The sequence below is a fragment of the Pygocentrus nattereri genome, chromosome 20, assembly GCF_015220715.1.
Source record: "Pygocentrus nattereri isolate fPygNat1 chromosome 20, fPygNat1.pri, whole genome shotgun sequence".
Classification (NCBI taxonomy): domain Eukaryota; kingdom Metazoa; phylum Chordata; class Actinopteri; order Characiformes; family Serrasalmidae; genus Pygocentrus; species Pygocentrus nattereri.
Window position 1 is genome coordinate 11,697,397 of NC_051230.1, and position 15,138 is coordinate 11,712,534.

Consider the following 15,138-nt stretch of genomic DNA (forward strand, 5'->3'; position numbering starts at 1 on the left):
ATTCAGTAACAAAGAGCTGGGGGCCAGGAGGCTGCACACTGTGAGGCTGTGATGTGCCAGAGGCTGAGGTATTAGGTTTTTAAATGCTAAAGCTGCGTGGAGTGTCCAAGTGAGTCCAAATCTACTTTAGAGATCTAAGCCCCCCCTTCCCCACTGCTCATGCCCCCCTACGAAGACTTTCTACAGCAATGGCTAGTTAGGATAGATGCTAGTGCATTTGTTTGGCTGAGTTTTTGCATGATAGCTAGAGCTAGAGCATAGCTCAATAGCTAGAGCATTGTAGAGGCATTCTTAATTACTGACAAAAGGAGAGAACGCTGCCAGTCGTGCTTAGTGAGCGAGTGAGTGCATGCAGGGATGGAGGGATGAATTAAGTAAGATGGAAGACACGTGTGCCGTCTAAGAAATCAGAAGAGATTAGACTTGAGAGTCTGAGAGAGAAAGGGAGTAGAAGAGATAGAGAGAGCGAGAGCAAAGGGGAGAAAGCCAGTTGTATTTTGTTCCAATTGAATGCAGCTTCAGTGTAGAATGCTTAAAAAGACATTGTTTCCTGGGAGAGTTGTAATCACTATGGTTACGTAGTTGGGGGAGCTGTGTCGGTGGTTGATTGGGATGGGGATAATGCATTGAGAGAAGTTGATTTTTCCCTCTTTGCCTTGCTCTCTTTCTTCCTTTCTTGTTCTCTTTCTTCCTTTTTTCTCACCCTTTCCCTTCTTTTCCATTCTATACCTCTCTCTTTCTGTTTTTTCTCATCCATCTCTCTCTCTCTACTCTTTTGTGTTCCCTCTCTCTTTCTTCCCCTTTCCCTTTTCCTCTATCCATTTCTGGTCCCTCAATCTTTCCCCTCTCTCTCTCTCTCTCTCTCTCTCTCTCTCTGTCTCTATCTCTCTCACTCTCCCTCTACCCTACTCTTTCTATAACCCCCCCCTCACCTCTCCCTCTCTCACTTGCTCTTTCTTCTCTAGCTGGGGCAGCTCGCGGCGCACCATGTCAGATGGATAGAGAGTAAACACTTCTGTCTCAGTCTTCTTTGACGCTGTTTCATTTGCTGCTCGGAGGCAGGGCTGACCGATCCATGCCCCATTCAGTCTGACTTTTGTAGAACCCCTTTGCAGGCTGAAGCCATGTTCTCCAACGCCACCCTCTCCAGCTGGGACTCATGGGATTCTCTTGTGTATGTTTCAGAAGCTGCCCTGTCCAACCATGCTGCCGGACCTGATCTCGCAACTCCAGAGAACATGCAGTCATTAACCGTGAGTGTGCTTTTCTTCAGGAACCTTTTTTGTAATGGCACTTACCAATATGGCATCAATTGGATGCAATTATGATGGAAATAAGAGAGGACAGAAAAAATGTGGACATGTGCAAATTGCTTCAATGTGTGTATGTTCTGTTTACAGGGGGATTTCCAGCAACCTTAATGTTTACTTGCTTCTGAAATTTTAAGTGCATGTTAATAATGATAAAATTCAATTGTTCTTTCAATTGAGACTGAATGTCTATCATAATAGATAAATATTTTCTGCAAATATGATCTTGGCAAGTGAAATGACCATAAATTGAGTCAGTATAACTATTATTTCTAATTTTGATATGGCCTTATTATAAGACTATCTAACTTATTTCTAGACATTGTTTACTTGTTTTAAGTGATTCTGTTAAGTCGAATTGTCTTACTGTAATGGCAGATCATTTATATCGTTTGATGCATATTTTGTGCAACAAGCTAACTCATCTGCCAGTATAGTGAGAGAATCTTAAAATCACTTAAAACAACATTTGTACAAATACAAGAAATAAGTTAAACAATCTTATAATAAGCTTACAACAATCTCAAAATAAGAAATATCAGATATTGACTAGATTTAAGATAATTTTGATTGCCAAGATTCCATTTTTTGCAGTGCAGTCTCTGTGTTTTTTATTATGCTTAATATATTTGTTTGTTGTATATTTTTGCTGTGAGAAGAAAGCTTTCCAAAACCTTGTGAAATAGTGAAAACTTTAGAAGCTGCAAGATTTAATTCCAAGTAATTTAGGAGCCTTTCAATTGGTCTGTTTGTCATGATATTTTCACTCAGTGCAAAGAGCTGTTGGACCAAAATGGAGAAAAAAGGTCATGTTCTTATAGAGATTATAACTTTGTGTTACTGTCTTCATTCCAAATAATTCTGGGTCATTTCTGTTGGTCCATTCATCATGAAATTTATATAAAATCTATAGGACCAGGGGTACTTTCAAATTATGTCAAAAACTGAAAAATGACAAAAATGGAGATACAAGGTTTTGTTCTGACAGCAATGATATATATGTTAACATTGTGGAAAGATAAAAAATAAGATAGCACATAACTCATAAATGTGTGGAGTGTTACAAGAGAGGCTTAATTGCCCCCACCATCAGGGCAGCACATGAAGCTCACTGGTCCGCATTAATGGGCGGAAGAAGAATGGGGAGGTGTGCTAATGTGCATTTTGGATATTGCAGTATTGTCCAGCCATCAACCCACATCCTCACACAGACACACATACAGCCATACACCCCCTCTTTTGCTCTCTCTCTGTCCCTTCTGTGTCTCTCTCTTTCACTAACAAAACCCGCCCATCCACTTTAGCCAACAGCTTTTCCCAGGCCTTGCTCTCCACTTGGGCTTTTTCTCTCCAGACAAAGCTGGGAAACGGGAAAGGCTAACAAAGTCGCTGTAATAGGAAGCCCGCCTCTACACGCTGTTTATGATTTATCCCCGTTTGATTTCCATGCCGCTGCCATTCTGTTTGTTCCTGGCAAAGCAGCTTTTTCATACCCGAAAAGTGGAAGCTGGTGAAGTCGGTGGCTAATCATCGATGCCCTTCCTTCCTCTCTTACCGTAATGAGCCATTTAGGATTTTTAGGAAACTGCTGTGTTCTTTTATGATGTGCTTTATTACACTCATAAACAAGCTGTTTGTAGTGGTCAAGCAGAGCAGGGATCATGGACAAACACACACACACACGTATGTATACAGTAGCAGTAGATTTCTATGTGATGATATATACTGATATCTTATTAAATTATTTTGCAGTATGTTTCCTGAGCATGTTGTCAGTGCTTCAAGAACCCCTTGTGTGGTTTACCATAAAGAGAGCATAATTGGTCCTGTTTACTGGACTAGTGAAATGTTGAATAAACATCATATTATGCATTGGTTTTATAGCATTTTTAAACAAGTCACTACTGGTGATGTTTTGCCCTTTCTAACTTATCAAATCTCAGGAAAATGAAATCCTGAGACTCTGTATCATGAATATGTCTTGAGGCATTGTGGTGTTTTGGGCCAAACTGCCAACCTTTATACAGATGCAATAAGGACACATTTAATTGATTGTGGTCTCTTTAGAATTCTGTCCTTGTCCCAATGTAGATCCATATTTTAAATAGGCTTTTATGTTGAATTTGCCAATGCAAACATATAGTAGACATGCAAAGGAGGAGATGTTTTGGAACTTGGACATGTTTTCACCATTCTACCTGTCACGTACAGGAGAAAGAAAGTCCCTCAACAGCACCTTGTTGACGTGTGGCCAGCTTAAACAAACATATCTTTAAACTTTAATGCCCCACAGTCATAATGGATGTTTGTGTTTACGCCAAATCAGGACTATCAGGGGGAGCCCGATTCCAGGAGAGAGAGAGAGAGAAAGTGAGAGAGAGAGAGTTAGTACTACTGTGCAAAGCTGTTCAGGAAGCCTGTTGGCTTATCAAGTGCAGACATACTGCCTGGCCACAGGCTGGGGGGTTGGAAGGTGGCTTCCTGTCATTCTTCTGCACTGAGCGGTTCCCATGAGTGGGCATGCCTAGCCTCAGTTGCACTACAATCCAAGCCACAGCATCATCGCATATGGGGCTTCAGCCTGCTTTACAACGCACACAGCTATAGAGCAGAGGCGCACATGTATGGGCAGGTGTAGGTCAGACGTTATGCATACCATCCACGGACTGTGCAGGTTCTGCATCGAACGCAACTTGCCTCAGGTTGGTCCCGTTGTTTACGTTATACTGACTGATGGGTAGACTTGCGTAGTTCAAGTTATGGAGCATTCTTACATAGATAATATGTAGATTAATATGTAGATAAGTAATATGGAACCAGAATAAAGAGTATGTGGAGAATAATGTGAAAAGTATTGTACTGAAGAATTTTGACTTGTTTATACCTTGCCAGTTATATTCCGCCCTTTAAACTCTAAGGACTCATAACTTACTTATTACCTAGTAATTACCTAGTAAGTACTGCATATTAAATCTTAAAATGAATATCTGTCTAATATGTCTAGGGGTCAGGTTCAAGTAAGGTTGATGTTAAGAACCTGTTCAGGTGCTAGATTATCAGATGTGAGAATATTTCAGCACTTAAATCTTCACGCTATTCAATAAGTCAGGCGGCCATTTGGAATTTAAAATAATGCACTAAGGGATGTGGAAAAGGCCAACATTAAGTGCTGTTGATGCTGCCAGGTTTACAGACCTTTCTCTGAAGAGAACACAGCTCTGGGTGTCAAACCTGAAAAGAAAGAGCAGATTGGATTGGTGGGAGGAGTAAAATACAGGCTGTATTAATAATAGTTTCGTCAGTGTAATCAAATAAACAGGTAATGAGGACAACATACCGACTTAGAGGAAGTGTGAGGAATGCCAGCAAAGTTCTACAGTGCTGTCAACTTTCTCTGTCACTCTGTCTATCTCTTTCTCTACTTTATTGTTGTCTACCTAGTGTCATGTTCAATGCGAGACACTTTGTTTTTTCCACATTTCCCTGTTTAGTTTGGCACCAGCTTCTTTCAGCGTTTCGCCTCTGCCCTATCCAAATATCCCCCTCTTCAATGTTTGTCCGAGCCCTGGCAGCATTCAGAAGCCAGACGTTTCCTTTTCTTGCCAGCAAGAGAGCAAAGGCCTCCCCTGATCTCCCAGCAACCTCGACTAATTTCTCAGTTTGTAGTTTTTAATGTAGCTGACAGTTTTGGGGCTGTGGCCTTTGAGCTGGACTGCTGCTGGGTTACAGTAACTCTCAGAAGGTGGCCTTTTTCATCAGCACATGTTCTGCTCGACCTTGGTCAGCATGAGGTCCTGTCTACTGTGCCTGGACAAAAGGCATCCTGGTGGTCAATATGTTATATGAAATGATACCAATTCTTGCATTTAGTGTAGTTACTGGATCAAAATCACTTCAACCCGTCCGTTTCAGGCAGTCTGCTCAATAAGTCTGGTGTAGACATACTTGGAGGTCTCACACCAAGTGAGTAGATTTCGATTCACTCCTTGAGATGGCTGGAACAGAACGGAGCTAACCTAGACGCTTACAGGTTGACACAGCCAGACACATATGTAATTTAGTTCCTACAGTTTCAGTGTAACACTAGATATATTTACTTTGTTACACAGGTTACCATTTTGAGGGGCAAGGATGGCTTTGGCTTCACTATCTGCTCAGACTCACCTGTGCGAGTGCAGGCTGTGGATCCAGGTCAGTCGTTTTGTTCTAGACAAGCTCTGTTCAAAACAGAAATCCATAGATGAACTTTAACCAAAATTATGTTGACACTGTTGGAAACATATCTAGTATTTCCAAGGAAGTTTTCAGAAGAAGGAAAAAGCTATTGTAACTGTCAGTGTAAGTAATGTTAGTAGATGTTAATGTAACAAGTAATAGTAGAACATTTTAAGTAGTGAGATCAACGTCGAAAAAATGATTTCTGGCTGTGTATTGGTTGTCCACCTATGCTATGTAGATGAATACATGGGATTTACTAATATTACAACATATACTATTTTACCAGTCTAAGTATAATTTGAATCTTGTGTTTTTTTTCTTCCCTTTTTTCCCCCTAATAAATTGTGTGTTTGTATATTTGTCCCATTATGCTTCTTATTCTAATTTTCAATTGCTAAATAATCACAATGTAGAATATATTGATGTACTCAGACAAGCATTTAGACACTTGATCTGTCATTTTACATGACCCAGAATAACATATTTGGTTATATTTGCCTCAGGAATGTGTATAGTCATGGTCACATAGATATCTTATATATATATATATATATATATATATATATATATATATATGTGTGTGTGTGTGTGTGTGTGTGTGTGTGTGTGACCTATGTATTTATCTCTGTATCCAACTTTAGGAAAGAATAGGACTGTATTTCAGATTTCCATACGGGCCTCTGTCTAGAACGATTTGAAGCATTATTCTTTTCATCGTTTTAAACTGTAATTTACTGTGGAGTCTCTTTTTCTCTTGTCCTTTAAGGTGGCCCAGCTCACCAGGCTGGCCTGCAGCAGCTGGACACAGTACTGCAGCTAAATGGCCAACCTGTTGAGCACTGGAAATGTGTGGACCTGGCCCATGCCATCAGGTCTGTGATATTAACTGTGAAATCATCAAAAGCATGCCCTGCAGGGTGGCATAGAACAATTTGTCAATTCATTGCAATTGTGAAATACCATGTAGTATATTAAAACATGATAGTGAATGTAACTCAGAATAGCTTGGTGATAGACATCTGAGATTCAGTCAGGATGCTCACAGCACATGATTGTAATTGATTTGGCTATTTATTTTCATATTGCAGCATCATGACATCAGTATAGCAAAGGCAAATATCACAATAGTAATTAACAAGTGAGAGATTGTCCACCCTGATGTTCATCTGAATGAGTCATAACACAAGATGCCTCACGGACAATATTTTAAAAATGCTGGCAATTAAATTACATATTAGATATAGGATATTATTAATCAATCTTTATACCCTTGACACTTCTAAAATATCCTCTTCTCTTTAGAAACTGCCGTAATGAGATTACTGTGGTGGTGTGGAGAACAGTGCCAGTCATGAAGCCCTACTACGAAGGCCTGATTCACAGACCGTCATATAAACCCAGCGGTTTTGACACTCTCTCCCCCACCGCCAAGACCCAAAGCAAAACCCCACCACTGCTCTCTCGGCCCTCTAACCATAAACTTGGACGCCGCAAGAAAGGAAGCAACTCTGAGAGCACAGGAAGTGGAGCAGGGGAACCGACATGGTCATGGACAGGGAAACGGGAAGAGAACGACTACAAAACACGCACTCAGACCCTCAAGGGCACCCGTGTGACATCATCAAATGGCGACAATTATATCATCCTTTCCCCTGTCAACCCAGGAAATCAGGTATTGATTCATCTAGAACTAATTCTCAAGCCTTGCAGCATCATATCAATACTTTACTATACATTTTTGCTCCTTTTCTGCTTGATTTGAGCATGACTAAGCCAACATGGCATGCTCTGAGCTGTAACCTTCAGGCATTTTCACATCAGGGACATATGTTTTTCACTTCAGCACACAGGAACTCTCACTGCAGCACAGCCTCAGTCTTCCTAAAGCTTTTATATAGGGTTTTCTACCAGTCCATATGCTTGAGTTGTTTGCCTTGAAAAAAATGCTTTTGAATATGCTTTTTTTTTTACATTTGATTGAATATAGTATTTCATTGCTTTCTTTAGATGTCTGCTAAATGTATGTTTTACTTTTAGATATTACAGCCTGTTTATCCAGACAGTAATGGAACACTAGGAACCCTTGGTAAGAAAGTATAAATATATTTCATTTAAACTGACTTATGTGCTCTATTATAATTAGGGATGTCTCTTTATAGAAATTATGGGCTCTGTCTTTATGCAATATTTATAATTTTTCATACATAAATGTACTTCTACATAAGCATTTACAAAATGTTTAAAAAATAACTAAATCAGGATTAGGGTAATATCTAACATCTGTATTGTTACAAATACAGGAAAATGAGTAAAATGCAGACATTTTAGAGCATTAGTGAGCTTTGCCTAAACATTCTGCTCTTACAGAGTACATCATCAGTAATATTGTTCAAATATAACATCTGTCCAGTACCAATGTTTTTTTTAAGCAAAGGTGTGGCAATACCAATGTGATACAGATATGATTCTGATGCTAATTGATTCATCCTTACTTATAATAGAGAATAGCAGATGGTTTGGGCAAATGCTTCTAAATCACTATAACCCTCATTTTGACATCATTATTTGAAATAAGATGAATCTATTGCTTTTCGTCTCTATCATAAAACGTAGTTACGGTTCTAAAATCTGATTGGCTGAGGCACATTCAAAGATGTAAAGTAGTCCATGTATATGTGTATGACCATACATATTAATTGAATTCCATACTAATTTAGCAGTTTATTTAAAAAATGCCATTCAAATTATAATAGTTGATTTCATGTTTTTGGCAACTGCAGCCCATGAACTACATTGCTTTGTGGAATAATTGTTTATTGCATTATTAAGTATTTTATAATATTGTTTAATAGTACATTACAGTGATTTTACTATATTTAAAGTGATTTAGGCACTGCATCCATTTCACATCATGCCTTACATCCATGATAAACCATGATAAAATCACAGTAATGCATGGCATCCTGGGACTTATTGCTTTAATTGCTGCTGTTTTGTTTAGGGAGAATCTATCAGACTCATCCCTCCAGAGGTCTTCAGCAGAGCACTGGATATCTACAAGACACTGGACTGGAGGCACGAGCCACCTTGAGAAGGTCTGTGAACAGCAAGACCGCTACCATACCCCCTTCAGCATACAGACAAAGCTTTGCCAACTACCAGAACTGCACTATCGTCCAGTCCCATCTCCCCCACTCAAACTACGGCACGTATGTCACCCTGGCCCCTAAAATCCTGATCTTCCCAGTGTTTGTGCAGGTATGGTTCTTTTGGCTGTTTTCATGTGGTTATTGTGCCTATTATGACTAAATAAATTAGATCTGTCTCTGTGATACCCATACTATACAAATTGACTTTTGTTCTAGCCTCTGGACCTGTGCAGCCCGGACAGAACTCTGCTATTATCTGAAGAGATGATCCTTCATGACAGCACACACATGTCACTTAAGGTAAGGCTAGAAACATTATTTATCTGCTCACAAGGGTTTTCTGTCATAAACAGAGGAAAATATTCAGGCTGGTAACAATAGCCTGTGAATTATGCCTTGATGTGGCTGATAATGATACCACATCACTTATTTTTTACTCCTTGTACACGTAATAAAAGAAAAGTTCATGCTATAAGCCATATAGCATCACTGTCAGATTGTGAAATCCTAATAACTTCATTTTATTAAGATCATGTAAAAGCAGCAGCTGCCTTTTATGAAGTGTAAAAATATAATTACCAATAAAAATGGTTCTTCTTTTTTTATAAGTAAACACTAACTTAAGAATGAAAGAGCAGGACTAGACTACGGTAGCCTGAATAGGTGGGTATATGTAGATGCACTTCAAAAAATGATTTACTGTTTTAATTTAAAGTGTATTTTGTTACATCATGAAAACAATGTATTCAAAACAGGCTGTTTTTGCAGCTTAGTCTCCATCTATATATGGACCATATGGACTCTAAAGTGAGTTGTGCATTTTGACACTTAAGCATTATTTACATACTACATCAAAATCTTATTTTAAAAATTTAAATGATGGGAACTTTTATTCTTTTTTCTGCAGACTTTGTACAACCCCAATTCCAATGAAGTGGGACATTGTGTAAAACATAAATAAAAACAGAATATGTTGATTTGCAAATACTTTTCAACCTATATTCAATTAAGTACACTAAAAAGACAAGATATGTAATGTTCAAACAGATAAACTTTATTGTTTTTTGCAAATATTCACTCATTTTGAATTTGATGCCTGCAACACATTCCAATGAAGTTGGGACAGGGGCATGTTTACCACTGTGTTACATCACCTTTCCTTTTAACAACAATAAATAAGCATTTGGGAACTGAGGACACTAATTGTTGAAGCTTTTTCAGTGGAATTCTTTCCCATTCTTGCTTGACGTACAACTTCAATTGCTCAACAGTCCGGGGTCTCCGTTGTTGTATTTTGCGCTCCACACATTTTCAATGGGAGACAGGTCTGGACTGCAGGGAGGCCAGTCTAGTACCTGCACTCTTTTATGATGAAGCCACACTGTTGTAACATGTGCAGAATGTGGCTTAGCATTGTCTTGCTGAAATAAACGGACGACCCTGAAAAACACGTTGCTTGGATGGCAGCATATGTTGCTCCAAAACCTGTATGTACCTTTCAGCATTAATGGTGCCTTCACAGATGTGCAAGTTATCCATGCCATGGGCACTAACACACCCCCATACCATCAGAGATGCTGGCTTTTGAACTTTGCGCTGATAACAATCCGACAGTCCTTTTCCTCTTTGGCACGGAGGGCATGACGTCCATGATTTCCAAAAACAATTTGAAATGTGGACTCGTCAGACCACAGGACACTTTTCCACTTTGTGTCAGTCCATCTCAGATGAGCTCGGGCCCAGAGAAGCCGTTGGCGTTTCTAGGTGTTGTTGATATATGGTTTTCGCTTTGCTTGGCAGAGTTTTAACTTGCACTTGTAGATGGAGCAACAAACTGTGTTCACTGACAATGGTTTTCTGAAGTGTTCCTGAACCTATGTGGGAATATCCATTACAGCATGATGTCGGTTTTTAATGCAGTGCCGCCTGAGGGATCGACGGTCATGGGCATTCAATGTTGGTTTTCTGCCTTGCTGCTTACTTGCAGAGATTTCTCCAGATTCTCTGAATCTTTTGATGATATTATGGACTGTAGATGATGAAATCCCTAAATTCCTTGCAATTGCACATTGAGAAACATTGTTCTTAAACTGTTGGACTATTTGCTCACAGAGTTGTTCACAAAGTGTTGAACCTCACCTCATCCTTGCTTGTGAACGACTGAGCCTTTCAGCGATGCTCCCTTTATACCCAATCATGACACCTGTTTCCAATTAACCTGTTCACATGTGGAATGTTCCAAACAGGTGTTTTTTGAGCATTCCTCAACTTTCCCAGTCTATTGTTGCCCCTGTCCTAACTTCTTTGGAATGTGTTGCAGGCATCAAATTCAAAATGAGTGAATATTTGAAAAAAAAAAAAAAACTATCCATTTAAACATTAAATATCTTGTCTTTGTAGCGTGTTCAATTGAACATAGGTTGAAAAGGATTTGCAAATCATCGTATTCTGTTTTATTTATGTTTTAAACAACGTCCCACCTGCATTGGAATTGGGGTTGTATATTTCTACATACACTAAAGCTTAGAGGAGCTGTTTTTCAGGTCCATATTGAAACCTAATTGAAGAACGAAAGGATGAATTGAGATAATTAGTTGAGGATAAGAGTTGATTTGGATCTGAAATGCAAGCTAAGAGAGTACTGCTTAAATTGCCTTCATGGGTGAAATGCATGAGAGGGGATTCATATAACATCTTGCTTTCTAGCCTTGAAGGTGACCCCCATTGCTCAGCCATGGTGTCTCCTTACTGCAGAATTGACTTTTTTGTCCAGTCAGGTTTTTAGCTAGTTCTCATGATGCCTCCCCATGAGGAGGCTAGGCCTGCACTTCTTGAGATACATGAAACATTACCTTCTGATATAGATCCATTTCACTGGGCAGTTGTTTGAGAAATGGAGGAATATTAGTCTCAGTAGCGACAATGTTGAATACTAATCAGATTCATGCTTGTGAGGCTTAGGGAAGGAGACACCTGGGTTCATGTTTTCTTGCAGCAGCAGGTATTGAGGAACCCTCGGTTTGGGAATAACTTGACCTCTAGATAACACAGCTTGAGTCATATTGAGCACAGATAAATCTCTCTGGGCTACAATAGCCACTCTGATTCACTTTGTATCTATAGCAATTCTCCTTTCCCTTCTTTGGTCCACTTGTTGTGCTTTCTCACCAGGCACTGCTTCGAACTGACCTTAATTCTCTTTGGGGACCTGTATGTGTAACATGCTGAGGAGTTTGGCATTTGTAAAGTGTGTTTAATAAGGATGAGCTGTTCATCACTAGCGCACATTCCTCTAGTGTCCTAGCGCTAATGTGTATTTGTGTGTGTGTGTTTGCCTGTGATTTGGAGCTGCTGAGTTTATTAGGTTGGCTTTGCTCCAGGCTGGAACGCCGATAGAGACAAACACTCCGAACTGGCCAGCTGGCTTTTCTGTGGGAATCAGAACAGACTGGTTATAAAGCACTGAGCTATAAAGCACTGAGAACCTAACCACCAACCACTGCATTGGTTAATGCTGTTAAAACAAATGCTAAATTGTTTACGTCACTCTATGTGTAGAAATACTAAAAATATATGCTCAATATACAGTACTCTAGGGAAGTCTCATACCAAGAAAAATATTTCTATGGGCAGTAAGTGTGAATTTGTGTGAAAAATTCTTGTAAAGTACAACCCCAATTCCAATGAAGTTGGGACATTGTGTAAAACAAACTCTTATCCTCAACTAATTATCTCAATTCATCCTTTTGTTCTTCAATTAGGTTTCAATATGGACCTGAAAAACAGCTCCAATACCCCAATGAAGTTGGGACGTTGTTTAAAACATAAATAAAAACAGAATACGATGATTTGCAAATCATTTTCAACCTATATTCAATTGAATACACTATAAAGACAAGATATTTAATGTTCAAACAGATACTTGTTATTGTTTTTTGCAAATATTCACTCATTTTGAATTTGATGCCTGAAACACGTTCCAAAGAAGTTGGGACAGGGGCAAGAAAAGACTGGGAAAGTTGAGGAATGCTCAAAAATCACCTGTTCTACAGGTGAACAGGTTAATTGGAAACAGGTGGGTGTCATGATTGGGTATAAAGGGAGCATCCCTGAAAGGCTCAGTCATTCAGAAGCAAGGATGGGGGGAGGTTCACCACTTTGTGAATAACTCTGTGAGCAAATAGTCCAACAGTTTAAGAACAACATTTCTCAATGTGCAATTGCAAGGAATTTAGGGATTTCATCATCTACAGTCCATAATATCATCAAAAGATTCAGAGGATCTGGAGAAATCTCTGCAAGTAAGCAGCAAGGCAGAAAAACAACATTGAATGCCCATGACCTTCGATCCCTCAGGCGGCACAACATTAAAAACTGACATCATTCTGTAATGGATATTACCACATGGGCTCAGGAACATTTTAGGGCTTCAGAAAACCACTGTCAGTGAACACAGTTTGTCGCTCCATCTACAAGTGCAATTTAAAACTCTGCCAAGCAAAGCGAAAGCCATATATCAACAACACCCAGAAACGCTGCCGGCTTCTCTGGGCCCGAGCTCATCTGAGATGGACTGACACAAAGTGGAAAAGTGTCCTGTGGTCTGACGAGTCCACATTTCAAATTGTTTTTGGAAATCATGGACGTCGTGTCCTCTGGCCCAAAGAGGAAAAGGACTGTCCTGATTGTTATCAGCGCAAAGTTCAAAAGCCAGCATCTCTGATGGTATGGGGGTGTGTTAGTGCCCATGGCATGGATAACTTGCACATCTGTGAAGGCACCATTAATGCTGAAAGGTACATACAGGTTTTGGAGCCACATGTGCAACACGTCTTTTTCAGGGATGTCCTGCTTATTTCAGCAAGACAATGCCAAGCCACATTCTTCACATGTTACAACAGCGTGGCTTCATCGTAAAAGAGTGCGGGTACTAGACTGGCCTGCCTGCAATCCAGACCTGTCTCCCATTGAAAATGTGTGGTGCATTATGAAGTGCAAAATACAACAACGGAGACGCCGGACTGTTGAGCAACTGAAGTTGTACATCAAGCAAGAATGGGAAAGAATTCCACCGAAAAAGCTTCAACAATTAGTGTCCTCAGTTCCCAAACGCTTATTGAGTGTTGTTAAAAGGAAAGGTGATGTAACACAGTGGTAAACATGCCCCTGTCCCAACTTTGGAACGTGTTGCAGACATCAAACTCAAAATGAGTGAATATTTGCAAAAAACAATAAAGTTTATCTGTTTGAACATTAAATATCTTGTCTTTGTAGTGTATTCAATTGAATATAGGTTGAAAAGGATTTGCAAATGATCATATTCTGTTTTTATTTTAAACAACGTCCCAACTTCATTGGAATTGTGGTTGTAATTGATGTTATTGATATTGATTAGGTATACGATGACTGCCAGGATGACAGCATTTCAATGGGAATCAGATCTGGGCTTTGTTCAGACCATCCCTGAACCCCCCTTTCCTTGCTGTTTAGCCATTCCTTGGCAGATTTCCATGTTTATCCATCAGTATCCTGTATCACATTTGCTGATATGAAAGAAAATTCATAGCCCAAGCTGAAAACAGTAAAGCAGCCCCAAAGCGTAATATTTCCACCACAGAAATTTGCATTTTGTATTTGGTACTGTATTTATTATAAACTTCTTCTGATCAAATGCTATGTTCTCTATGCACCAAATGTGGCTTCTGGTACTGTAGCCAAACAGCTTTTGTCTTTCCAAAGCACAGTATTCCAGATGTCCTGATCCTCGCTTAGATATTCATTAGCAAACTTTAGTCTTGCCCCAGTGTTCTTTTTAGACAGAACAGGCTTTCTCCTGGTGAACCTCGCATGTAGCTCAAATTTATACAGTCCCTTTCTAATGATAGAAGCATGCACATTAGCATCAACAAGTGGCAAGTGCTACCTGCAGATCCTGTGATGAAATTTTGGGATTCATAGACTTCTTTTAGCATCTTATGTTCTGCTCCTGGGTTAAATTTGCCAAGGGCGGATTGTGGGTTGTGTGGGTCATGGAATTATTGATTTCCAATTCTGGAAATCTTTTAAAACCCCTTCACAGTCTCATAGGCATCTACACACTTCTTTCTGAAGGCCACAGAGAGCTCTTTTGATCTAGGCAAACCAGAACAGATATTTGAGATTTAATTCAGGAGTTTCAGGAGTAGTGCTATATGTAGGAATATACTTTTTCCACATAAAAAATGCATTTCTGTTCATTTCAAAAGCATGGCAACATTTTCACAGATATCTCTGTCCAAATATGATGAAAAGGCCTAAATCGTTCATTGGGTGTGCTTACTTCTTCACATATATTTAAGTTGTACTATTCATCTAAAACAACATAATCACCTTGTACGCATTGTAAATACATCCTGGTGTATTCAGTGTATAAATGCCAATACACTAAAATACATGAACATGAATATTTACATTAAATATAT

At 39.4% G+C, this 15,138-nt stretch overlaps 1 protein-coding gene across 3 annotated transcripts in view; it reads left to right on the forward strand.

Annotated features, from left to right (window-relative positions):
• LOC108423694 (regulator of G-protein signaling 3-like) overlaps nt 1-15,138 on the forward strand; it is a 46,993-nt gene that overhangs the window by 15,856 nt on the left and 15,999 nt on the right. The window contains exons 1-8 of one of the 3 annotated variants that reach the window (XM_037531779.1): nt 314-374; nt 1,186-1,253; nt 5,420-5,501; nt 6,295-6,400; nt 6,831-7,200; nt 7,566-7,614; nt 8,530-8,786; nt 8,894-8,977. In XM_037531779.1, the coding sequence (XP_037387676.1) occupies nt 350-374; nt 1,186-1,253; nt 5,420-5,501; nt 6,295-6,400; nt 6,831-7,200; nt 7,566-7,614; nt 8,530-8,786; nt 8,894-8,977 (1,041 nt within the window). In that variant the 5' untranslated portion in view covers nt 314-349. Of the gene's footprint in view, nt 1-313; nt 375-1,185; nt 1,254-3,835; nt 4,013-5,419; nt 5,502-6,294; nt 6,401-6,830; nt 7,201-7,565; nt 7,615-8,529; nt 8,787-8,893; nt 8,978-15,138 lie in introns of those variants that run through there. The other 2 variants (XM_037531778.1, XM_037531780.1) reach the window with 2 other exon arrangements.